Source organism: Diabrotica virgifera, chromosome 5, assembly GCF_917563875.1.
Source record: "Diabrotica virgifera virgifera chromosome 5, PGI_DIABVI_V3a".
NCBI lineage: Eukaryota > Metazoa > Arthropoda > Insecta > Coleoptera > Chrysomelidae > Diabrotica > Diabrotica virgifera.
The window spans coordinates 222512947-222539056 of NC_065447.1; the positions used below are offsets into that span (position 1 = coordinate 222512947).

General features: G+C 32.1%; 1 protein-coding gene and 1 non-coding gene across 2 annotated transcripts in view; one reads left to right on the forward strand and one right to left on the reverse strand.

The window, feature by feature from the left end:
- Positions 1-592: 592 nt before the first annotated feature.
- Positions 593-26110, reverse strand: part of LOC114331424 (uncharacterized) — a 38896-nt gene continuing 13378 nt past the window's right edge. Inside the window, exon 2 of the mRNA XM_050652175.1 lies at positions 593-616. Within this exon, the coding sequence (XP_050508132.1) occupies positions 593-616 (24 nt within the window). The remainder of the gene's footprint in view (positions 617-26110) is intronic.
- Positions 13807-13878, forward strand: Trnap-ugg (transfer RNA proline (anticodon UGG)). Its single transcript has one exon. It is a non-coding gene; the product is annotated as a tRNA-Pro (tRNA).

Here is a 26110-nt window from a genome sequence, read left to right on the forward strand (position 1 = left end):
ATTAAGAGACCATAACAAAATAGCTTCAGAACAAGAATAATTAATATTATTTACTAAAAGTAACATAATTTACCAGAAAAATTATTAACAATATGCGGAGATACGGAGATAAGAGACGGAATTCATCTGAATAGATCATATAAATAAAGAAGATGCCTTGAATTGTCAAGGTCGTTCGATATGAGTGCTAATTAGCGTTAAATTAAATAGCCTAAGAAAAGTATAACAGGATGTAGGAATTTAATAGCAGTTATTTGAAATATTAACAATATGGATTGAATTGAACACGGGAAAATTACTGCATTTAATTGCAGGTTATGTGGCGTCTACAAATCAGGGTCGGATCGGAATGAGATAATAATATGGTTTTTTTCTTTCATGACATAATTTGCCGTTGATCAAAGTAACTAATTGAATCTTTGTGTAGAAAAGGAAATTACCTGTCTTATATTTTAAACTTTTTTCTGCTATTAAAAAAGATGGGTTTGTTTTTACGTATAGACACAACATTACGAGAACCGGGTTCCTAGTCATAATTACTTATAAGGTATTTTTATTCTTATTTATTTTATGGTTTTATGACCAAGATATTTCAGTTTTCTTTTAGTACGGAATACTGAAAAGAAAAAAAAAGGATATAGAAAACAGACTGAAGGAACTGTAGAAGTATATCACACACTGAACCAAAAAAGTACGTAAATATAATGAAAAAAACATTGATTCAAAAACGGGGAGCATTAATTTTCGTCCAAAGATCAGTAGGGGAACAAGGGGCTTGTTGTAACAGGGGTAAGTAGTAACACGGCTTTTTCATAGGTTATTTGACCGTTTTTAACTAATTTAGCTGGCTCAATCTCATTCTCTTATCGCCCTGCAAATGACACCGTCTAGCCAGTCATCCTCCCGTAGTTGCAAATAGTAGTTTTGTGCACGAGCTTCAATTGGATGAGTTAATATAAAATTAGACACTCATAAAATTTTGGCTATCGCTATTGTTTTAAATGGAAATGAAACTTTTGGTGTTCATTTCTTTTCTAAATTTAGTTATTCTTTGATGTTGCTTAACATTTTTACGATTAGGAAGATATTTTTACAGTTATTTTAATAAATATACAAAATTGTGCTACGGGGTATGTTGTAACAAAACGTTGGGGCTTGTTGTAACATGTTGTAATATGGCTTCGTATATTCTGAAGTGAGCTGAAATATATTTTGGATTAATTCCCATGAAGATGCGAAAACTCTCTTACCAATGTGCCATGAAACTCAGTGCTAAGCAACTTCTTTCTTATTGGTATCAAAATTATAGAGTTGGTCCAGATTGGGTTCAAAATGTTATGCGTTGAAATTAACATTTATATTTAAGAACACCGGAAGCCACGCTATTAAATCAAGCAACATCTTTGAAAAGGAGCAACGTTCTTATTTTCTTCAAAATATACCAAAAAATTTAAATTATCGTACTGTTACAACCTGTTCCAATAGGTGTTACAACTAGCCCCAAGCGTAAGGTAAGTTGTAACACTGCAATGTTTTTCGTAAAATGCTAGTTGATTAAAAAATACCAGTCTTTTTAACTTTTTTTCAGTTCGATGTAATTCAGAAAGAGTTAAACTAGCGTTGAGTGTTTAATTAGTGATAATTGGGAAAATAGCTGTCAAGATATACTTGATTTTATGAAAATTGTTACAACTAGCCCCCTCCTCCCCTATCATTGGTCCAATTTAAGTAGATACATTAACTAATGCTCAAAAACATTAATTTTTATAAATTAGTACGTTCATTCAATGTACTTTCGTATTCAATGTGTCGGTACATTGAATCAATGTATCGGTACATTGAATCAATGGATCGGTGCATTGAATCAATGTATCGGTACATTAATTCTTAACTCGAAAGTATATTGAATGAACGTACTAATTCATAAAAATTAATGTTTTTGAGCATTAATTAATGTATCTACTTACATTTTACCAACGGTACTGATCATTGGACGAAAATTAATGCTCCCCGTTTTTGAATCAATGTTTTTTTCATTATATTTACGTACTTTTTTGGTTCAGTGAATGTCATCTTCGTGTATATTTGTATATAACATACAAATAGTTAATAAGTAAACAAAATGACGACTTAATATCTACAGAATTATTACAAATATAGGTTGAAGCAACGATTTTTTGCCGATTCTCAAACTAATGTTAAGTAATATCTATAAGTTTAAAGAAAAAAAACATATATTTTTAATTAACACAAACAACTTTTTATAATGTAATTTGGAAAAAACTGAATAACTAAATATAACAGAAATTGATTCTTCTTATAAAATATATAAAAATATATGAATATTATATAAAAAATGTATACCTGATATCGTGAAAATAAATACATCTACAACAACATCTTCATAAATACAACATCTCTTGGGATTAATTATCACCACCCATACAAAAAACAAATGGTTGAATGGCATTTTTCTTTGATTTCAAAAATCTAATATGATCTTCGACTTCTTGCTGGGTCTTCCCGATGTAAGAATGATTACTGGAAATCTCTGATAGTATATTTTATTAGTTCGTACAAAATATCGATGTAGAACCCAAAGAATAACTGCATGTTAGCCATCTACAATTTATATGAATAATTATTATAAAAAAAATAAATCTAAATAGTGAACATAGTTGTATTTTTGAGTATCACTTTATAGAAATATTTTAATTTATCCTGAAAAAAAATTGCTAGATGTTGAGATGTTTATTTTTACTTTGATAGATACTACCGACTGCAAGAGTTAATATTTTTCAATTATTTACGGTTTAATCACCTAAAGATTTAGTTTACTAATCTTTTATAAGATTATACCATTTAGAAATATTTTCAAATGGTTCATATTTTCTTTTACCTATGTATCGAATTAGCTTTTGAAAAATTTACAGAGAACAAAAATTAATTAACACTAAATATGCAGGATTGAATAATGAAATAGGTAGGTACTTACATTCCGTAATGTCTTCATGGGTAATCTTTTCAATTAAAAATTTATTTGTTTTATTCTTGATATGACTTTCACACCGAAGAAAGGAGATAATTTTTTCGAAATTATTGCTGTCCCATCCATCAATAAGTCCATTTCCATTTCCAAATGCCACTCCAAGTTCCATATCAATCTGCAAAAGTGGAAATAGAAGTACAACTTATTTTTATAGAAATCCAACAAAATAATTTATAAATAGTTAAAAATATATTAGTGTAGGAAACAAAGGTTGAACCTTGCAAAATGGACACAAGTCCGGTTCTATTTTTTTTCTGGTATATCAAGGGGTGCTTATTATAAGACTAACTTTTTCTGAAAAAATTTCGCCCCGGAACCTCCCTTTTCACCCCTTTAAAGGGGGTAATTTGTGGTTTTTGCGGAACGTAGCCCTTACTGTAACTTTTACAAAAAATTTCTTTTACAGAAATATGAAGAGAACTATATTTTTTACGATTTATTTCCAACACCATCTCTCTATCATCCACCGTTTAGCGGGGGTGGCGCCCTAAAGTTGACAAGTTTTTAAAAAAGAAGTTTTTAAAAAATATATATTTTTCCCTAACTGTAACGGAAATTAAGAAGAAATCCTGCGGCAAATATTCACAAATAATTGACTCATTTTTTGGTATAGGTTTTACTTAAGGGTAATTGCCCTTTTTTTAATTACAGGGTGTTACATTTTAAAAAACCTCTTTTTATACCATCTGAACCGTTTATGCTAGAGTAAAAAGACTTTCAGCGATTACCCATGTACTGGTGCTATTTACAAATTTGTATAATGCACCCCCATTTTTTCCCCGGAACCACCCAAAAAAAAGAAGAATTAATAAATAAATTGATTTTCTTGGAATCCTTCACACACAATGCCCTTTATTAATATGCTTCCTATATCATTTTGTGGACGTTATTATTACCCATGTATGAACACCAAAAGCAATTTCCTAGTGCAACCCCTGTAGCAAAAGAAAATAAATAAAATGGGGGGTTAAAATTTTTTTTTTGTTTTTTGCTTTTTGATCCATATGGGCATATGCTTCATCAACAGTGCTTTTCAAAAATATATATGGTTATTGCAACATCTTTGCGAAAACCACCCCTATCCTTGAAAATATACTGCAGAAACTACCCCTATCCCTTGGCGAGCATGTTTTTACGATTTTCTCATTACCTATGTATTCTTTTTAAACAAAACTTGTACAAGGTTAAAGACCACCATTTACTCTAAAAATTATGTCCTATTCATTTTTTCGTATAAGCAACCGTTACGGCACAGTGGCGCCGTAAACCTAATATATGCTTTGGCGGGCTCCAGTTTTTGTTTTTTTTTTTCGTTATCTGTTCGTTTTATTGATAAAGTACTTATGCAAAATAAAACAACACAGTGTAACCTACAAATTATGACTTATGCACATTTTACATTCTTTGCTCCCCAAAGCCACAGTGGTGGCCCAAAATAAATTTTTGCATATTTTCGCCACCTACATGTATTTTATTGCATTAATGCTACCTTAACAGCACAATATTTACCCTTAGGTGGTCGCTACGCAGTGGCGGAGCCAGGGAGGGGTGATGGGGGTGATCACCTCCCCCCTCCCAAACCAACTGATATTATATTCAAAGATTATAAAAATATTTATTTATTTTTATAGAAATTTAACCAATTGGCCCTCTTAACGATGCTGGATCCGCCACTGTCGCTAAAGCATAAAAAGTCATTCTTATAAAAATAATATTAATATAATATAAGTATTTCTATAAAAATAAATGAATATTTTTATAATCTTCAAATATAATATCACTTGGTTTGAGAGGGGTGGGGGTGATCGCCCCCATCACCCCTCCCTAGATCCGTCACTGCTTAGCGACCACTTAGGGGTGAATATTGTGCTATTAAGGTAGCATTAACGCAATAAAATGCGTGTAGGTGGCGAAAATATAAAAAAAATTATTTTGGGCCACCACTGTAGCTTTGGGGAACAAAGAATGTAAAATGTGCATAGGTCATGATTTGTAGGTTACACTGTGTTGTTTTATTTTACATAAGTACTTTATCAATAAAACAAAGAGATGACGAAAAAATAAACAAAAACTTGAGCCCGTCAAAGCATATATGAGGTTTACGGCGCCACTGTGCCGTAACGGTTGCGTATACGAAAAAAATGAATAGGACCTAATTTTTAGAGTAAATAGTGGTCTTTAACCTTGTTTAAGTTTTCTTTAAAAAAAATGAATAGGTAATGAGAAAATCGTAAAAACATGCTGGATAAGGTATAGGGGTAGTTTCTGCAGTATATTTTCAAGGATAGGGGTGGTTTGCGCAGGGATGTTGCAATAGCCATATATATTTTGGAAAAGCACTATTGATGAAGCATATGCCCATATGGATCAAAAAGCAAAAAACAAAAAAAAAATTTCAACCCCCCATTTTATTTATTGTTTTTGGCTACAGGGGTTGCACTAGGAAATCGCTTTTAGTGTCCATGCATGGGTAATAATAACTTGCACAAAATGATATATGAAGCATATTAATGAAGGGCATTGTGTGTGAAGGATTCCAAGAAAATCACTTTATTTATTAATTGTTCTTTTCTTTTGGGTGGTTCCGGGGAAAAAATGGGGGTGCATTATACAAATTTGTAAATAACACCAGTACATGGGTAATCGCTGAAAGTCTTTTTACTCTAGCATAAACGGTTCAGATGGTATAAAAAGGGGTTTTTTAAAATGTAACACCCTGTAATTAAAAAAAGGGCAATTACCCTTAAGTGAAACCTATACCAAAAAATGAGTCAATTATTTGTGAATAATCTCCGCAGCATTTCTTTTTAATTTCCGTTACAGTTAGGGAAAAATATATTTTTTTTTAAAAACATCTTTTTTAAAAACTTGTCAACTTTGGGGCGTCACCCTTGCTAAACGGTGGATGATAGAGAGATGCTGTTGGAAATAAATCGTAGAAAATATAGTCCTCTTCATATTTCTGTAAAAGAAATTTTTTGTAAAAGGTACAGGAAGGGCTACGTTCTGCAAAAACCATAAATTACCCCCTTTAAAGGGGTGAAAAGGGGGGTTCCGGGGCGAAATTTTTTCAGAAAAAGTTAGTCTTATAATAAGCACCCCTTGATATGCCAGAAAAAAAATAAAACCGGACTTGTGTCCATTTTGCAAGGTTCAACCTCTGTTTCCTACACTATATGTAAATACATACCTTAGAAAAATCAACCAAATCACTAGTGCCAAACACCGCTCCTCAGAGTCTGCAGGGTGACTGTCTGCTAGGAGGGACAGCAATTTCGAAAGAATTATCTCCTTTCTTCAGTGTGAAAGTCATATCAAGGATAACACAAATAAATTTTTATTTGAAAAGATCACCTACCCATGAAGACATTACGGAATGTAAGTACCTATTTCATTATTCAATCCTACATATCTAGAATTAATTAATTTTTGTTCTTTGTAAATTTTTTGAAAAGCTAATTCGACAAATGAATTGCTTATTTATGAAAGGTCTTTTGTCACAAAATGTAAATTTTGGGAAACAAGAAAAAACTGTTGAGTTTTATAAAAAACGATTTTATACTTTTCTGATTTTTCGAATCATTTTAAGAACCTTAAAACTCAAAATAAATCATGTTAGACATCACTTTTTAAAATCAATACTGTATTTTTTTATTATTGAAAATAACTGACAAAAGGCCTTTCATAAACAAAAGTGTTGTTTTACGGGGAAAGTTTTGATTGGTTGATGAATTTACACCGTGTTTATTTATAATTAATATTACTTTATTAAAATAGTTCTAAGACAATACAATTAGCTAAAATTAATTGCCATTTTATACATTTTTGCTCATTTTTTGGTTGCAACTGTAGGCCATAGGGCAAGCTCATTGTAAAACCACTTGTTTTCTTGAGGGACGTATTGCAAAAGTTTCTTCAGGTCATTAATTTTTTCTTGATGAATTGGGACCTTTGATTCATGCGTTTTCCTTGCTAACGAGGAAAGGGAAGATGGCTCAGCAATAGACAGTGGATTAGATAATAATTTGAAGGTTTTTCTAAAAAATCCACCTATAAAATCAGGTACAACAACCACTCCTTTTTTAAATCTTTCGCAAGTAAATTCATGGTAGGAAGACAAAGTAAACATTTCCTTTTTTTGTTTTTCTCAATTTTACTTTCTTCTGAAACAGTATGTTGCCAATAGTGCTTTTATTTATGAAAAGCCCCTTGTCATCGACATGAGGCTTTTCATAAGCAAACGATGTGCGAACATATGGGTTATCATTTTCTAAGTTAAACTAAGATTTACCCAAAAATACAACTATCTTCACGATTTAGATTTATTTTTTTATAATAATTATTAATATAAATTATAGATGGCTAACATGCAGTTCTTCTTTGGGTTCTACATCGGTATTTTGTACAAACTAATAAAATGGTTAAAAAAAAGATCTTAATCGACAACCAAATATATAATAAAATATACCATATTTTAGATATATATCAGATTTAAATTATAAATTAGATTTAAATATATCAGAGATTTCCAGTAATCATTCTTACATCGGGAAGACCCAGCAAGAAGTCGAAGATCATATTAGATTTTTGAAATCAAAGAAAAATGCCATTCAACCATTTGTTTTTTGTAAGGGTTGTGATATAATTAATCCCAGAGATATGTATTTATTTTCACGATATCAGGTATACATTTTTATATAATATAAATATATACATACAGTGAGCACGTAAAGGTTGGAATAAATTCATTTTCTCGAGAATGGACGATTTTGGAAAAAAATCCCGAAACAGGTCAATTTTTATTTTTAAATTACGACCTTTTGGCACATATATCATACTAGTGACGTCACCCATCTGGGCGTGATGACGTCATCGATGATTTTGTTAAATAAGAATAGGGGTCGTGCGATAGTTCATTTGAAAGGTAATTCAATTCTCTATTCAGTAATATAAACATTATCATAATTATTTATACAGGATGCCCAAAAAAATTTTTGGTGAATTAAATTTATTGACATAAAAAGAAGAATGTATGTAACTTATTTAATTCCAAATACATTTTACTGCTCTCAGAAAACAGAAAAAAAATGTTTATTTAACAAATAAATATTGTTTTTGCTTAAATTACATATTAATGCAGCCACCCACCTGCCTCTTGACAGTTTAAACACTAAATTTAAGCGAGTAGCGATGATTATTTTTCAAATAAACATTTTTTTCTGTTTTTTGAGAGCAGTAAAATGTATTTTGAATTAAAAAATTACATACATTCTTCTTTTTATGTCAATAAATTTATTTCAAAAAAATTTTTTTTGGACGCCCTGTATAAATATTTATGTTAATGTTTATACTACTGCATAGAGAATTGAATTACCTTTCAAATGAGCTATCAGACGACCCCTTTTCTCATTTAAAAAAATCATCGATGACGTCATCACGCCCAGATGGGTAACGTCACTAGTATGATATATATGCCAAAAACTCGTAATTTAAAAATAAAAATTGACCTGTTTCGGGATTTTTTTCAAAAATCGTTCATTCTCGAGAAAATTAATTTATTCCAACCTTTACGTGCTCACTGTATGTATTTTTATATATTTTATAAGAAGAAACAATTTCTGTTATATTTAGTTATTCAGTTTTTTCCAAATTACATTATAAAAAGTTGTTTGTATTAATTAGAAATATATGTTGTTTTTCTTTAAACTTATAGATATTTAATATTAGTTTGAGAATCGGCAAAAAATCGTTGCTTCAACCTATATCTGTAATATTTATGTAGATATTAAGTCGTCATTTTGTTTACTTATTAACTATTTGTATGTTATATACAAATATACTAATATACATGAAGATGACATTCACTAAACCAGAAAAGTGCGTAAATTTAATGAAAAAAACATTGATTCAAAAACGGAGAGCATTAATTTTCGTCCAAAGATCAGTATCATTGGTCCAATGTAAGTAGATACATTAACTAATGCTCAAAAACATTAACTTCTATGAATTAGTACGTTCATTCAATGTACTTTCTAGTTAAGAATTAATGTACCGATACATTGATTCAATGTACCGATTCATTGATTCAATGTACCGATACATTGATTCTTAACTAGAAAGTACATTGGATGAACGTACTAATTCATAATAATTAATGTTTTTGAGCATTATTTAATGTATCTACTTACATTGGACCAATGATACTGATCTTTGGACGAAAATTAATGCTCCCCGTTTTTGAATCAATGTTTTTTTCATTATATTTACGTACTTTTTTGGTTCAGTTCTGAAGTCCGTCCATGAATTCCAATTTCTGTTGTTTTTTCGGTACCATAACAATGCATGGTGTCGATGGTGCCACAATTGCTTATCGATCTCGTAGGCTAGGCTTAACTCGTCTATTCTCTCTATGAACTCTACCGCATCCGAATGTTTCTTGTCGAAATGTGTATTCCACTTCCGTACTTGATTTAGCAACTCTGATTGCCTCATTTGTTTTGGCATTGTTAAGTCCTGTAATTGGCTTCTGATTATCGAAATTTCCTGGGTCATTGTGTGTGATTCAGCTTCTTGGAAGTACAGTAGAGCGTCGATTATCCGAACGTCGATCAACCGAACGACCGCTTATCCGAACTCCCGACTTTTCGTGTAAAAACTCAATTAAAAATGCCCAAACGTAAGCGTATTGTTTTTTCTATAAAAAATAAACAAGATATTAACAAACGGTTAGAGAGAGGTGAAACTGTATAACTGTAATTAATTTTTCTGACGGATTCACAAACCGTAATACGATAAAACTGGCCTTAAACAGGGATTTAGATGATGCCGTACATAAGCGGTTTACTCAAAAAAGATCCCGGGGAGAACCTATTTCTCCTCCCTAGATCCCAAGGAGTTTTAGCTTTGTTGCATATAATTTGTGATGCCAAACTGACACCAAAAATCAACTTTCATATTTTTTAGTCCATTCTGAAATACTTTGCCAGACACATGCTTAAAAAACACGTACACCGAGAGAACAATTTCTTTTCTCCTAAAACACTGATTTCTGTGAGCTATCTTTCTTAAAAGTCCATATCATATTAACTTAGACATACCGCTTCGCATATAAAGAAACTAGTTTTTTAAACACAACTCAATAATTTCTTAGAGATAATTTCTTCAATACTAAGAAATGCATTAATGGTTACATTTTAATTTTCTTATCCTAAAGTTTTTGTTTCTTAAATTGAAAACTACACATATTTTGCAGTATAAGAAATATATATTAAGTTAATCCATATTTATATTTGTGAACAAGAAATTTTCTTGCAATCAAATAAAAATATTTTAAACCACAAGAAATAATTCTTCAGAAATACCCTCTGTAGTAACTGTGCTGTGGTTATTAAATAAAAACTTTATCATTAATGCCGAAATGCTACTTGCAAAGAGAATTTTCTTCCACAAACACTCAACGAAAAAGGTACGTAATATCAATAAAAATGTTAATTCAGACAACAAACGCAATCCTTAAAATTTGTCCAATTCTTGGTTTTATTGGGACAACAAAACGATGTTCATCAATTCATTATTTTCATTCGTTGAGCCAATGTATTACGTTTATTGAATGGATGAACATTCATTATGTATACCATAATACAGTCGAACCCGCTTATTGGAATAGCCTTCGTGCCAAGCAAAAGTATTCCTATAACGGGGTTATTCTAATAACCGATCATTGGTGCCTGGTATAAACGTTTCGGGACCTCAAATTTCTATTCCTTAAAGCGGGATATTCCTTTAACAGGTATTCCAATAAGCGGGTTCGACTGTATCACTTTATTGGTATTACGAACTCGGTTCACTGAGTCAACGAACACTATTTATTGATATTACGAACTCTGTTCACTGAGTCAACGAACACTATTTATTGAAACAACAACGTCGTTAATTGACCGACGAAGACTATTCGTTGTGTCAATAACAGTGTTATTTCTCCTAACGTATTTCGTTTATTTCTACAATTATTTCCGTTTATTGTTACAATTAATTCCGTTCATTCCTACTATGAACGTATTTTATATTAATAATTACTGAATGCAATAGCCCAATGTATGATATTAATTGATTAATAATAATTTTTTAAATCCCCCTTTTTTGTCCTTAACCTAAAGGACTTTACACTGTGTGATTGTTCATATGATTTCACTTATACAGTGTACTGGAATAAGTGTTACACTCCCCCACCCCCTTATTAACTTATTTATTTTTAGCACATAAGCAAAACGCTCGGACAGGTCGATTTTTAAAATAATCAAACTATATTATAACATCAATGTTTCGAACTTTACACGATCCCTCTTCAGGTGACGGTGAGAGGCGCGGCGTAACTTTGATTTTTTTAATGGGAAAGTACGTCATGTGACAGCTTATTTAAAAGCGTTTGAAATAGTGATTCCAAATATGTATAACACTTTAATCCTTTTTGAGAGCGCAGGTGCAAAATTTCGATCGAATTCTTTTTAAGTGCATTCATTTTTTTGGAATTCTGAGAAAACTAGTAAGTATTTTTGAAAAATTTAAACGCGGAATAAAATATTACATTATTACCGAGGGCAGAAAGTCCCTTAAAATAAACAAAAAGTGTCTGTTGAATGGTATGCCTAATTTAAATTAAAAATTATACTAAATTTTCTCTTTTTCACCCCTGTGACTTATTAAAATAATCATTATAGAGGTTCTCAGGGACTTCAGACCCTCGATAATACTGAAATATTTTATTTTGCTTTTAAATTTTCAAAAATAATAATTAGTTTTCTCAGGATTGGAAAAAAATTAATACATTTAAAAAGAATTCGACCGAAATTTCACGATAATAGACACACAAAAACTTCCTTCTACGACGGACTACACTTGAAAACGAAATGCAATTATTATTCGGCACTTCGGTAACACAGAGAAGCTAGAGGTATCACGATAAGGAAAAGCCGTTAACTTTCAAATAGTCAAGCAAAACATTTGTTGTCTCAACAACTACGATTATTGTCACAATAAACGCATTGATTGTGGGAATTAAATGCAGTAGTAGATTGATTAATGCATTCGTTGTCACAACAATCAATTTACATCTATTCAATAATCATATATTACTCTATATTAACAACATTTGTACATTGGTTTAATGAAATATGTACGTTGTCACAATAAACCAAGGTAATTGCTTGTCATCTACGAAATCAAGAACGTGAGTTGCTGCCAGAATTAACAGTATTTATTAAATATACGAAACTAAGTTATTGGCTGAATAAATTGAGTGTTATTGATTAATGTACTCTAGTTATTCTCACAATTATTATTCAATCATTGTGACAATAACCAAATACATTCGTCAATGTCTAAAAGTTCGTTGAAACAACAAATTAAATTGTTGTGACAACGAAATACTATTCAGTAACCACTGTTAATCAATATTACGAACTAAATTTTTTTGAGTGAAAGATTTGCGCAGTAACCATTATTCACTATATTTGTGATTTAACAGTGTTTGGCAAGATAAGATAGCGTGCATGGCATTAGTTCATTTTCATAGATGGATTTTGGATTTGTTATTTGTAAGGGATAGTTTGAAGGTACGTACATAGGTATATAAAAGTAAATTGATTACCTAATTTAAGATGTAATAATAATATTGTTGCATATCCGAATATGTAGTTCTAAAAGAAACATAATATGTAGTATCTTTATATGCATTTTTTAGATATCTATAATGATGGACAACTCTGAAAGAAAGGATCTTATTCTAACTGGGAAATAAGCCACAATTTAACTTAAAAAATGGATTTCATTGACGTTTAGACTTCCACCTCGGAGAGAATAATAGAATATCTATAATATAAAGCTTCAGAACAATATTGAAAGGAGCTATTAACCAACTAGGGCAGAGGTTCTCAATCTTTTTGAGTCAGGTTCCACCAAATACTTTTTATTATTTTTGGTACCACCTAACTAAAATACCTGTCTGAGTAAGTCTAGTAACGACTATTGTATCTACTTTGATTACTTCATTATATGGGGTCCCCCTGAGGTCCTGAGGGGGGGAGGACAACTATTTGATAGTCTCTGGGGGTATGGAATAGTAATGGTGTTAAGCGTATAGAGGTCAACGTACCTACATCCAAATGGGGGAGGGGTTATAACCCCCAACCCCCCCTGGTTACGCCTATGGTCTAAATACACGGGCGCCCATATAAAAATTTTTAGGGGGTGGGCAGATGTTGCACATTATAGGTATTTTATACGCTTTCAATAACCATTTATAGTTTAAAGCACCCAAAAAGCTAGGGGGGCCACGTCGCCCCTGGTATCCTCCACCCATTCGTACCTATATATTATATGGGCGCCCATGTCTAGAAAAGTACCATAACTGATTATTTTCCTGATTTATTTGGGTAGTTGGTTGAACAAACAACTTTTTGTTTATAAAAACACATCACTATTTTTTAAAATACCTAACCCTTTGATAACTATTTCCGGAGTGTAAATCGAAACAGCAAACAAGAAAAATAATAATTCTAAAATGTAATTTTCATTACAATCAATTGCGGCTTAATTCCAAATAAACATAATATTTTTAACTATATTATGTACGCCTCATTATCATCATTAAATAAGCACTAAAGACCCGAAAATAATTTAATTTTAATTTAACCCAATTATAAAATTGAGTACATAACTACACAGTTTAATACAGCTGTAATTTTAAAGTTGTTCATGGCGGCTCAATGGTCTAGGGGTATGATTCTCGCTTTGGGTGCGAGAGGTCCCGGGTTCAAATCCCGGTTGAGCCCAATTTTTTTGTTTTTTTTTATGATAAATTAGTTTCTCTTTCTAAAATAATTTTGTAAATACAATTAAGCATAAATGTAAAATTGAAAAAGTAAATGTTACACCTACTAAAGTTTTTAAATAATAATTGTAATAATTAACTTCTACGTAAATATTTTTAAATATAGAATTAGATAAGTAGGGGAATATTATATGCGCACATTAATAAAAAAAATAAGTTAAGACGTAAAAACATTGTAAATGTTTACTTTTTATTTTTGGAACAGCTTCTTATTACCAATGGCCATTTAAATATTTTTTTCTATTTCTGTTAAAACCAATATTTCTGCTGCTAAACTGATTCATTCATTCATCTTGTAAATATTTGCACTCTGGCCAGTGGCGGATCTATACATTTGCCTTGGGAGGGAAATTTGCCGTAGAGGGGAACTTTCAATGAAAACCAATCAGAAGACATAAAAAAGATAAACCCAATCTAAATAAAAGACATAAGTGTGGAAGGCACTTATGGAATAAAATTATTTCTGTCCTTGAAACAAAAAATTATAAAAAACGCTGAGTCCCGTCGATTTTTAAATAAAAATGTGCACTTTTTATTTATAAATTTAATTGTACAGGGTGATTGATGCATGCTTAGCAGAGTCGATCAGCTTTATTTTTAATGGATCACCCTGTATATTTTTAAAATTTTAAAAGCTGCTTAACAACTTGGTTTCAACGAACTATATCAGGTCGTGTGTATTATGAATAATACAGGGTGAAATTTTGAAATTATAAAGTGTGGAAACCACTTATGGAATAAAATTGTTTGTGTCCTTATTTTAGAAAATTACAAAAAATACTGGAACACGTCAACTTTTAAATTTACATGGGCGCTATACAAACATAAATTTAAATATAAAGAGTGATTCACGCAAGTACAGCATAGTCCATGATCTTTAGTTTTAATGGACCACCCTGTATACATTTATTTTATTAGAAGCTACTTCACAACCTCAACTCAAAAAAGTGTTGGATCCATTATGATTATTGGAAGGTGAAATTTTGAAATTATTTATAAATGTCGTCAAGACAGTAGATACAAAACCCAATAGGTATATTTATACTTAGTTTAGAAAATGGATGTTGTCTTTGTTAAGCTAATTAGAGCTAAAAAAATGATACTCTTATTTGAAGTATGATAAGTTTTTAATAATTATCTTAATAAGATAAAATTGTATGTAGGTATTTAATATCTTGACGAAAATTACTTATACATAATTTTAAAATTTCACCGTGTATTATTCATAATAGGCCCTACATAATACACTTTTTTGGTATGAGATTGTTTAGCCGATTCTAACAACATAAAAATATACAGGGTATTTTATTACAATTAAAGATCATGGACTATGCTAGACTTGTGTGAATCACTCTGTATATTTAATTTTATGTTTATGTAGTGCACATTTGAATTTAAAAGTTGACGTATTCTAGCGTTCTTTTTTTTATTTTCTAAAATAAGGACAAACAATTTTATTCCATAGGTGGTTTCTATATACTATTATTTCAAAATTTCACCCTGTATTATTCATAATAAACCATACATGATATGGTTCGTTGAAATAAAGTTGTTAAGCAGCTTTTAAAAATATAAAAATATATAGGGTGTTCCATTAAAAAATAAAGCTTATGGACTATGCTAGGCTTGCGTGAATCGCTCTGTACATTCAAATTTGGGCTTAAAAATCGTACATTTATACAGGGTGTCCCGAAAAGACTGGTTATAAATTATACCACAGATTCTGGGGTCAAAAATAGGTTGATTGAACTTCACTTACTTATATACAATGGTGCACAAAAAAAAAGTTACAGCCCTTTGAAGTTACAAAATGAAAATCGATTTTTTTTCATATATCGAAAACTTTTAGAGATTTTTGATTGAAAATGGACATGTGTCATTTTTATGGCAGCAACATCTTAAAAAAAATAAGTGAAATTTGTGCACCCCATAAAAATGGTACCACAACAATGAATTACTTGGAACGTAAACAAAAGTTTGTGGGGTTTAAGGGAACAAAACCCCCATAAAATTTTTATGGGGCAGACAAACTTCACTATAATTTTGTTTTAAGATGTTCCTGCCGTAAGAATGATACATGTCCATTTTCAATAAAAAATATCTAATAGTTTTCGATATGTTGAAAAAAATCGATTTTCATTTTGTAACTTCAAAGGGCTGTAACTTCTTTTTTGAGCACATCTGTACTAAGGTAAGTTAGGTTCAATCGAACTATTTTTGACCCCAGAATGTGTGGTATAATTTATGACCAATTTTTCGGGACACCCTGTATATCAAAATCGACGAGTCTCAGCGTTTTTTAAATTTTTTTAAAACATGGACAGAAATAATTTTATTCCATAAGTGCCTTCAACCCCGTACCTATAATAACTTATAATATGCCTTACGTTCCTTTAATTTTTTTAACTAGCGTGTTTATTTTGTTGAATTTGTCTCTCTGTGATTGAAGTTTCATATCAGCTAATACAGGGTGTTTCAATAATAATTGTCCATAAAGTAACTGGAGAACCCTTAGCACAAAATACGAAGATTTAACCTAAAACACATAAAATGTGGTTCCTTACTGAGTTACTTACAGGGTGTTTTATCTAAAAATTTAAAAATTATTTTTGCTCAGCATTTTAAAACTATTCGACGTATCCTTTTCATACTTGGCAGGAAGTATAGGTATTGTATAGACTACTAAATTATGTTAAACAAACGTTTCTGTCTATTACCAGAGGCGTACAAGGGGGGAACTTTGACTTTTGGTTGACCCATTCCAAATTCTACTAGATTGGCGGAATTTCTATTTTAGTTCAGTTTTTCTATTCTTCAATACTTCCTATTAAAATAATATACACTTATTATTATTAGACACGGTTATTTTGATTAATATATTGTGTCGCTTCATTTTTAATTTCAAATATCTCGAAAACTAATCATTTTATCGTTACGAATGAAGAGTAAATTATTTACATAAAAAGTATTGAACAATCAAAAAATTATACTGAAATAGCAATTTCGTCAGTGTCGTAGAATTTGGTAACGGTCAACCAGCCACTACCCCCTATCGTACGCCTCTGGTAGTAGCTAGAAACGACTGGCTACAAATAATTTTTACATTTTAATCATATGAATCATATCATAAATTAATCAAAATAACTGTGCCGTTTCATATTTAACTTCAAATATCTCGAAAACTAATGACTTTATCGTTACCAATGAGGAGTATATTATTTACGTAGAAAGTATTGGAGAATTTAAAAATGGCACTAAAATAGTAATTCCTCAAGTGGCGTAGAATTTGAGAAGGGTCAACCATTCACTATCCCCTGTCGTACGCCTCTGGTAGTAGCCAGAAACGTTTGTTTATCATAATTTAGTAGGGTGTATAGTAGTCGCACTTACTACTTACTGCCAAGTATGAAACGGATACGTCGAATAGTTTAAAATGCTGAGCAAAAATAGTTTTTAAATTTTTAGATAAAACACCCTGTAACTCAGTAAGGAACCACATTTTATTTAAGAGTTTTAGGTTAAATCTTCTTTTTTTGCGCTAAGGTTTCTCCAGTTACTATATGGACAATTACTAATGAAACACCCTGTATATTTTTATGCTTCAATAATTTTTTTCTATAATTTTGGACCTTGTTAGGGGGAGGGAATTTCCCCTTTTTCCATCCCCGTAGATCCACCACTGACTCTGGCAGAATTTTTTAAACGCTTTAACAATATTGCACTGAAGGAAACGACCTTGTCTTTTTCATGAGCAAATAATGACTAATCAAAGATTAAGTGGAAATTGAATGCGTACGGATCATCAACTATTAATTGCTCTTACCAGTCACGATTTTTTATGGGGAATATTAGAACACAACAAATAATAAATCAACAATTTCAGTGATATTTAATTAAAATATATTCTAATACCTATGAATTCCAAGGAGGAATGTATGAGGATATTAATAAATCCTCACAAAACCTCAATAAAATTTTTCCGATTATTTTCTTCCTAGTAGAATTTTGAGTACATATATTGATGTGATCTTGATTATTGATATGAGATAATATTTTTATATGTCATTTAATTTAATCAATGCATTAATAATAATCTAATTAATTTACCAGATCACATATCAATATGTTTTCAATCTCAGGGCTTTTTATAAAATTAATTACTTACTTACGTGGCTTCTAAGTATTTCTCAATGGTTCCTAATCGGGATAGGAAAGAAAAGAGTAAAATAATTACACATATGGGTTACAATTGTAATCAAAATATTGTTTATTTTATTTAAATGCCAATCACTGCTTAATATTTGCTATATCTTATTATTCTTAAACATAACATTTACACATGGGAATCTTATTTCCTTTTGGTTTCCAATTGAAAGTTTTTATTAACATTTAACTATTATGATTTATTAGCAACAATTCTATTTAAGTTTGATGAAGCTTTTCTGATATTATTGATTATGTTTCTTCAATTTTAAATGTGGTATTTAATACGAAAAACCCATACATTCATGTCCAAACAAATGAGACTGACCTTTTTTTGGTGAACTGAGAATGTCTTCACACAAAACCCGTTTCCTGCTATCCTTGGCTGCAATCAAAACCTCGTCCTGGCTTCCAGTAATGTTCTCCTCTGAAACTAGCTCGTATAGCTCTCGTTTCCTGCTTCTGTCGTGATGCTGTGTTCTACCTTTTTCGAAACTGCAATCAGCTACCGGGAACTCTTGGCTCAAGGAGGTTCTTTTACTCTCAACCTGGCCTATCTCTCGTTCCACGATAGATACTCCACACTCACGGAACTACACCGGCTTTCTCACTCTCCGTACACTACCGTCTACTAGTGGACTTCACTTCTCGACAGCTCAAAACATTCTGATCTCTATTTGTCATTCATTCCCCTACTTTCTAAATATCCCTTCCAGATACACAAATCAAACTTCCACCACCAACTCTCATTCGCAGTATTCCTCAAAATCCATTTTTTTAATCTTTCTAAATATGCTTAATGGATTTCAAAAGAAAAATAGTTAATTCCCATTCTAAAATTACTTTCTACTAATTACAAAATTTAATGATCTATTATCTACTTAAACTGAGTCTTATTTAGCATAAGCTAATGATCGAACCTTCCGCGAACAACGATAATGACCTATTATCGATTTCACTTGAGTTTTATTTAGCATAGGCTAATGATCGAACCTTCCGCGAACAACGATAATGGTACGCGCCATTCACTTTGTTTGTTCTAAGCGCATTGTCCCGAGTTTCGTTTAATCAATTCTTAAAATTAAATATAACAATTTGTTGTATACAGGTTGTTCTAAATTTATATGCCCGTGGTTGAGAAAATTGAAAATATTTTATATTAAATTGAATTTTGTTTATAATTATCAAAATTTAATTTTCATATCAAATAGAAATATAACAAATCCCCGCCTTGTATTCGATAAAATTTATCTGCATTTTTTAAATAAATTTTCTCGAGGCAAAATCAACTCCCTGTATATTTCCTTACTTTAATCTACGTCTTATACCCCTTCTTCTTGTATTACTCTAATTAGTCCCACCTGTAGAGTAATTGTTTCCTTATTTTCAGTGTCCTCATCCTGTGTTAGAGTGTCGGCTATTATGTTGTCTTTCCCTTTTTCCCATATCAATCTTCTGTCTTTTTCCTCAGATTTTTCACATACTTTTACCGTGCATTCTGCATCCTCGTTTTCATATGCCTCCTCTTCAAATGCCACTGTTTCGATTATATCTTTTTCGCTTTCATTTGTTAGCTTTATTTCTTCTTCTCCTGAGCTCATCTCTTCTTTTGAGGAATCCCAGTTTTCTTTTGCTTTTGATACTCTCAATTTTTCTTCTTCTGGGCTCAACTCTTCTTTTGAGGAGCCACAGGTTTCATTTTCTTTTGTCTTTTTCTGACTTTTTCTCCCTTTTCTTCTTTGTCCTTGCTTCGTTGCCAAATTCATTTCCACTGTTTGTTCTTTACCTGATTCGTCCGTATTTTGTTTCTCCTGTTCCTTGTCCTGTTCTTCTTCTTTTTCTTCTGTTAGATTCATCGTATTATTTTTAAAATCTATCACTACATGTTTTTCTGCCAATTCGTCAACTCCTACTATCATGTCATGTGACATGTTTGGCATTATTACACATTGTAGTGCATACATCTTCTTACCCAGTCGTACCGTTACTCGTATGCCTTCATTTATTGTTGCCAATGTCCGTTTGTTTGCGCCCACTAAATTTACCCTAGGTATTTTGTAAATTAAATTTGTTAAGTTAACTTCTTCTATTAGTTTTCTGTTGACCAATGTTATTTCAGATCCAGTGTCTATCATAATTTTAATTGGTTTCTCGTTGATAAATCCATCCACAAATTTTAAATTAACTCCATTTTTCTTTTCGTTGTTCCTTGCCAATTTAATAAACTCCTTGGGGTTACAAAAGATTCCTGTTTGATTTTTGATTTTTAGTGAGCGCCGTCGTGAAAAAACGCCGGTTGCTCATCGTTGTTTATATTTTCGTCATAATGTCTCTCTCCGTCATATTCATCTGTCTGGGTATTATTTACTTCTCTTCTATTTTCTCTTGGTCTGTCGGATCTGTTTCGGTTTTCTCGATATCCCTGTTCATTTTGTCTACCATTATTTCTGTTTTCTTGATTTGAGCGTGTGATGTTTCTATTCTGGTATTCTCGATTTCTGTCCTCATTCCATTGCCTATTTCTTTGTTCATAATTTCCTCTTCCGTTGTCTCTATTTTCGTTTTCCCTTCTGGGATTAAAATCTCGTCTTGTATAGTCCCTCCTATTTTGATTTCTATATCTGTAATCCTGTGTTTCTCGGGGCCTGTAATCTTCTCGCGACCTTCTTGATTTTCTTTCCCTTAAACGTGATTCTCTTATTTGTAGGAATTGGCATAAACTATCTATGTCTTTGTAGTTTTGCAATGTGATATGGTCTTCCAGCGTTTCTTCGAAATGTCTTGCAATCAGTTCGACTAATTGTTCCGATGAGTAATTATATTGTAAATGTTTTGCGTTATAGTAAATTTGTAATGCATATGTCCTTTCTGATATACCCATCCTATCATTGTATTTCCCATTTTGCAATTCCTTGTTAATTTCCAATTGTTGGACTTTTCCCCAGAAATAATTCAAAAATTTTTGTTCAAATTGTTGCCAACTGTCAAATTCTTCTTCTTTGCAATCGAACCATAGGCTTGCTTCATATTTTAGATGGTTTCTGATAGTTTCTTTTGCTGTTTCGAAATTTCCGATGTGTTGTATTTTCTTTTTCAGGCTATTTATGAACGGCACTGGGTGTAATCTTCTTACATCCCCGCCAAACCTTATCTTCACGTCATCTGTGCTATGTATAACCATTTCTCTTCTTTCTCCTACATTTTGTTGAATATTGATTTCCGCAATCTTTCTTGTGGTCCTTCATTCTAATTTCTTGTTCTTGCATGTGATCTTTAATTTTCATTTCTTGCTGTTCTATCTCGTTTTTCATTGTTGTCAAACATCCTTTTATTTCCTTTTCATACTTTTCTATGCGTTCCTCTATTTTCTTATTGTTCTCTTCTATTGCTTGTTTTGTTTCCTTTTGATTGTCATCCATTTTTTGCTGTGTTTCATCCATTTTCTTTGATGTTTCTTCCTGATTTTTATCCATTGCTTGTTTTGTTTCTCTTTGATTGTCATCCAGTTTTTGTGACTGGAGTTGCATCAGTTGTAATAGTTTATCTATTCCTGATAATTCTTGCTGTTCTGATGCCATGATTGTCGTGTCTAAAATATCTTCTTGGTCTGAATGTTCTTTTTGTTTTTTGTTGTCTTTGCTTTGGCTTCTTGTCACAGACATTTGTTTTCAAGAAGTACTGTCCCCGCCAAATATGAAATTTTACTAGTATGTTACCAAGACGACTTTTTCTCACCCAAATATTATAAATTGTCAATAAATATATCAAATGTAAATATCGTAAAATAAATTATTAAATCAGTTATGTAAAATTTGTACCTAAAGAGATCTAAAATTTTATGTTATCAAATGTAAGTATCTCACTTTTTACCACAGGCATATAAATTTTCAAATACCGGCTTTACTCTTTCTATCCTTCAAATTTGCCACTAGAAATACTTTACAATGCTTTCCACGTTGGACGACAGTTGATGTGATCTTGATTATTGATATGAGATAATATTTTTATATGTCATTTAATTTAATCAATGCATTAATAATAATCTAATTAATTTACCAGATCACATATCAATATGTTTTCAATCTCAAGGCTTTTTATAAAATTAATTACTTACTTACGTGGCTTCTAAGTATTTCTCAATGGTTCCTAATCGGGATAGGAAAGAAAAGAGTAAAATAATTACACATATGGGTTACAATTGTAATCAAAATATTGTTTATTTTATTTAAATGGCAATCACTGCTTAATATTTGCTATATCTTATTATTCTTAAACATAACATTTACACATGGGAATCTTATTTCCTTTTGGTTTCCAATTGAAAGTTTTTATTAACATTTAACTATTATGATTTATTAGCAACAATTCTATTTAAGTTTGATGAAGCTTTTCTGATATTATTGATTATGTTTCTTCAATTTTAAATGTGGTATTTAATACGAAAAACCCATACATTCATGTCCAAACAAATGAGACTGACCTTTTTTTGGTGAACTGAGAATGTCTTCACACAAAACCCGTTTCCTGCTATCCTTGGCTGCAATCAAAACCTCGTCCTGGCTTCCAGTAATGTTCTCCTCTGAAACTAGCTCGTATAGCTCTCGTTTCCTGCTTCTGTCATGATGCTGTGTTCTACCTTTTTCGAAACTGCAATCAGCTACCGGGAACTCTTGGCTCAAGGAGGTTCTTTTACTCTCAACCTGGCCTACCTCTCGTTCCACGATAGATACTCCACACTCACGGAACTACACCGGCTTTCTCACTCTCCGTACACTACCGTCTACTAGTGGACTTCACTTCTCGACAGCTCAAAACATTCTGATCTCTATTTGTCATTCATTCCCCTACTTTCTAAATATCCCTTCCAGATTCACAAATCAAACTTCCACCACCAACTCTCATTCGCAGTATTCCTCAAAATCCATTTTTTTAATCTTTCTAAATATGCTTAATGGATTTCAAAAGAAAAATAGTTAATTCCCATTCTAAAATTACTTTCTACTAATTACAAAATTTAATGATCTATTATCTACTTAAACTGAGTCTTATTTAGCATAAGCTAATGATCGAACCTTCCGCGAACAACGATAATGACCTATTATCGATTTCACTTGAGTTTTATTTAGCATAGGCTAATGATCGAACCTTCCGCGAACAACGATAATCGTACGCGCCATTCACTTTGTTTGTTCTAAGCGCATTGTCCCGAGTTTCGTTTAATCACTTCTTAAAATTAAATATAACAATTTGTTGTATACAGGTTGTTCTAAATTTATATGCCCGTGGTTGAGAAAATTGAAAATATTTTATATTAAATTGAATTTTGTTTATAATTATCAAAATTTAATTTTCATATCAAATAGAAATATAACAATATATTATAAGTTTCTGCTAATTTTCAATCCTTCACATTCATCTCTTAGCACTAGAAGCGCTGATTGATGAATATAGGTAGACGGAGGCAACGAAGCAACCTAGGAATTTTGTGCAGTAAGTTGAATCGTCATGCAACTTTTTGCATTCGATTCGAGAGAGTGTCAGGCAATTTTGTGAACTAAATTGACATCCGGCAAAAATTTTTTTGCGTAAGAAAATACATTTTCAAAGTGCATCTCGAAGAGATGGAAAATGAAAAATTTAGAACTGAGGAAATACTGACGGAAATGAGTTCAATTTTTATACCTGGGGGTTTTGGAAGTCACTGAACACGAATTTTATGATGACGATGGTCAGCGAGGTACCTGGTGCTCAGGGTGGAACTCGTCGCCTGGGACGACTGAATAATTCGCGAAATAAAGATTGGATCGAAAAACTGAAAAATACGTGTTCAATATTTTTCAAAAATCTATCGAATGACACTAAACACGACCCCTCACTCCACCCCCTGGAGGTGGGGTGGAGGTAACTTTAAAATCTTAAATGGAAACCCCCATTTGTTATTGCAGCTTTGGATTGCTTACGTAAAAATAAGCAACTTTTATTTGAGACATTTTTCGAATTGTGGATAGATGAGGCTATAATCGCAAAAAAACGATTTATCGTGATACCATAAGTAAATTATAGAAACGGTCTAATATCCCGAGAAATACACTTCCAAATAAAAACCAAAAAATAAGTGTTGAGTATTTTTCAAGAGCCTATCGAGTAACATCAAACAGGACCCTCCACTCCACCCCCTGGAGGTGGGGTGGGGGGTAACTTTAAAAATCTTAAATAGGATCCCCCTTTTTTATTTCAGATTAAATTTCTTACGTAAAAATAGGTAACTTTTATTCGAGACATTTTTCAAATTATGTATAGATGAAGCTATAATCTGAAAAATACTATTTATTAACGCCAACTATCAACAATTCTAAAGAATGTTTCGAATAAATGTTACTTATTTTTTCATGAGGAATCCAAACCTACAATAAAACATGGGGATTCCTATTTGATTTTAAAGTTACCCCCCACCCCACCTCCAGAGGGTGGAGTGGAGGGTCATGTTTGATTTGATGTTATTCGATAGGTTCTTAAAAAATATTAAACACGTATTTTTTGGTTTTTATTTGGAAGTGTATTTCTCGGGATATTAGACCGTTTCTATAATTTACCTATGGTATCAAGATAAATAGTTTTTTCCGATTAAGTATAGCGCCATCTATCCACAATTCGAAAAAATATCTCGAATAAAAGTTGCTTATTTTTACGTAAACAATACAAACTGCAATAACAAATGGGGGTTTCCATTTAAGATTTTAAAGTTTACCTTACCTCCAGGGGTTGGAGTGGGGGGTCGTGTTAGTGTCATTGGATAGATTTTTTTTAGTTTTTCGATCCAATCTTCATTTCGTGAATTATTCGATTGTTCCGTGAATTATTCAATTGTCCCAGGCGACGAGTTCCACCCTGGGCACCAGGTTCCTCGGAGACCATCGTCGTCATGAAATTCGTGTGCAGTGACCTCCAAAACCCGCAGGTATAAAAATTGAACTCCGTCAATATTTCCTGAGTTCTAAATTTTTCATTTTCCATCTCTTCGAGATGCACTTTGAAAATGCATTTACTTAAGCACAAAATTTTTGCCAGATATCAATTTATATATATAATATAGCTCAACAGGCCTTAAAGGCCCATGGCTTGGAATTTCTCCACGGTTTTTCTCCATTTTCTCCTGTCCATGGCCGCAGTTCTCCAATTTGATATCCCGATTGTTTGCAGGTCTTCCTTACATGCTTCTAGCCACTTTTTCCTGGGTCGTCCTCTTCTCCTCTTTCCTTCCCCTCTCAGAAGTGAGTCCTTTGCCCACCTTCCGTCAGCCATTCTCGCAAGATGACCTAACCAACTTAGTCTCTTTGTTCTGACCATCTGGCTTATTTCTGGTTTCCGGTACAGCTCTCTGATCTCTGCATTTGTTCGTCTCCTCCAAATGTCTTCATCGTTTTTTACTCCCCCGAATATCTTCCTTAGGACACTCCGCTCCCAGATGTTCAGCATATTTTCTTGGTTTTTGTTCATGACCCATGTTTCGCTCCCGTAAAGAACTGTGGGCTGGATCACTGTTCGATAAAGTCTTAATTTTGCCTCTCTGGAGATGTTTTTGGCTCTTAGTAGTTTGTGTATGGCTCCGACTGTCTTTCTTCCTCTCGAGATTCTTTTTTCGATTTCCTGGCTTTCTTCCCCTTTACTTGTTAGCGTTACTCCTAGATACTCAAACTCCGTCACCTTTTTGAAGCAATACTCTTTATTCTCATTGTTTGTGGTAGTTTTCAGTTGTGTGTCTTCATTTGAGGTCTGTCCCATTTCCATATACTTTGTTTTTTGCTCATTAATTCTCAGTCCATACTGCTTAGCCTTTACTTCAAAGAGTTTGAAAATCCTCAGCAGTTCCCTTTCCGTTCTTGCCATTAGCACTATATCGTCCGCAAAGGCCAGAACCTGGTTTCTGTTGTCAAAGATCATACCTTTCGTTCGTATTCCACTCTCTCTCA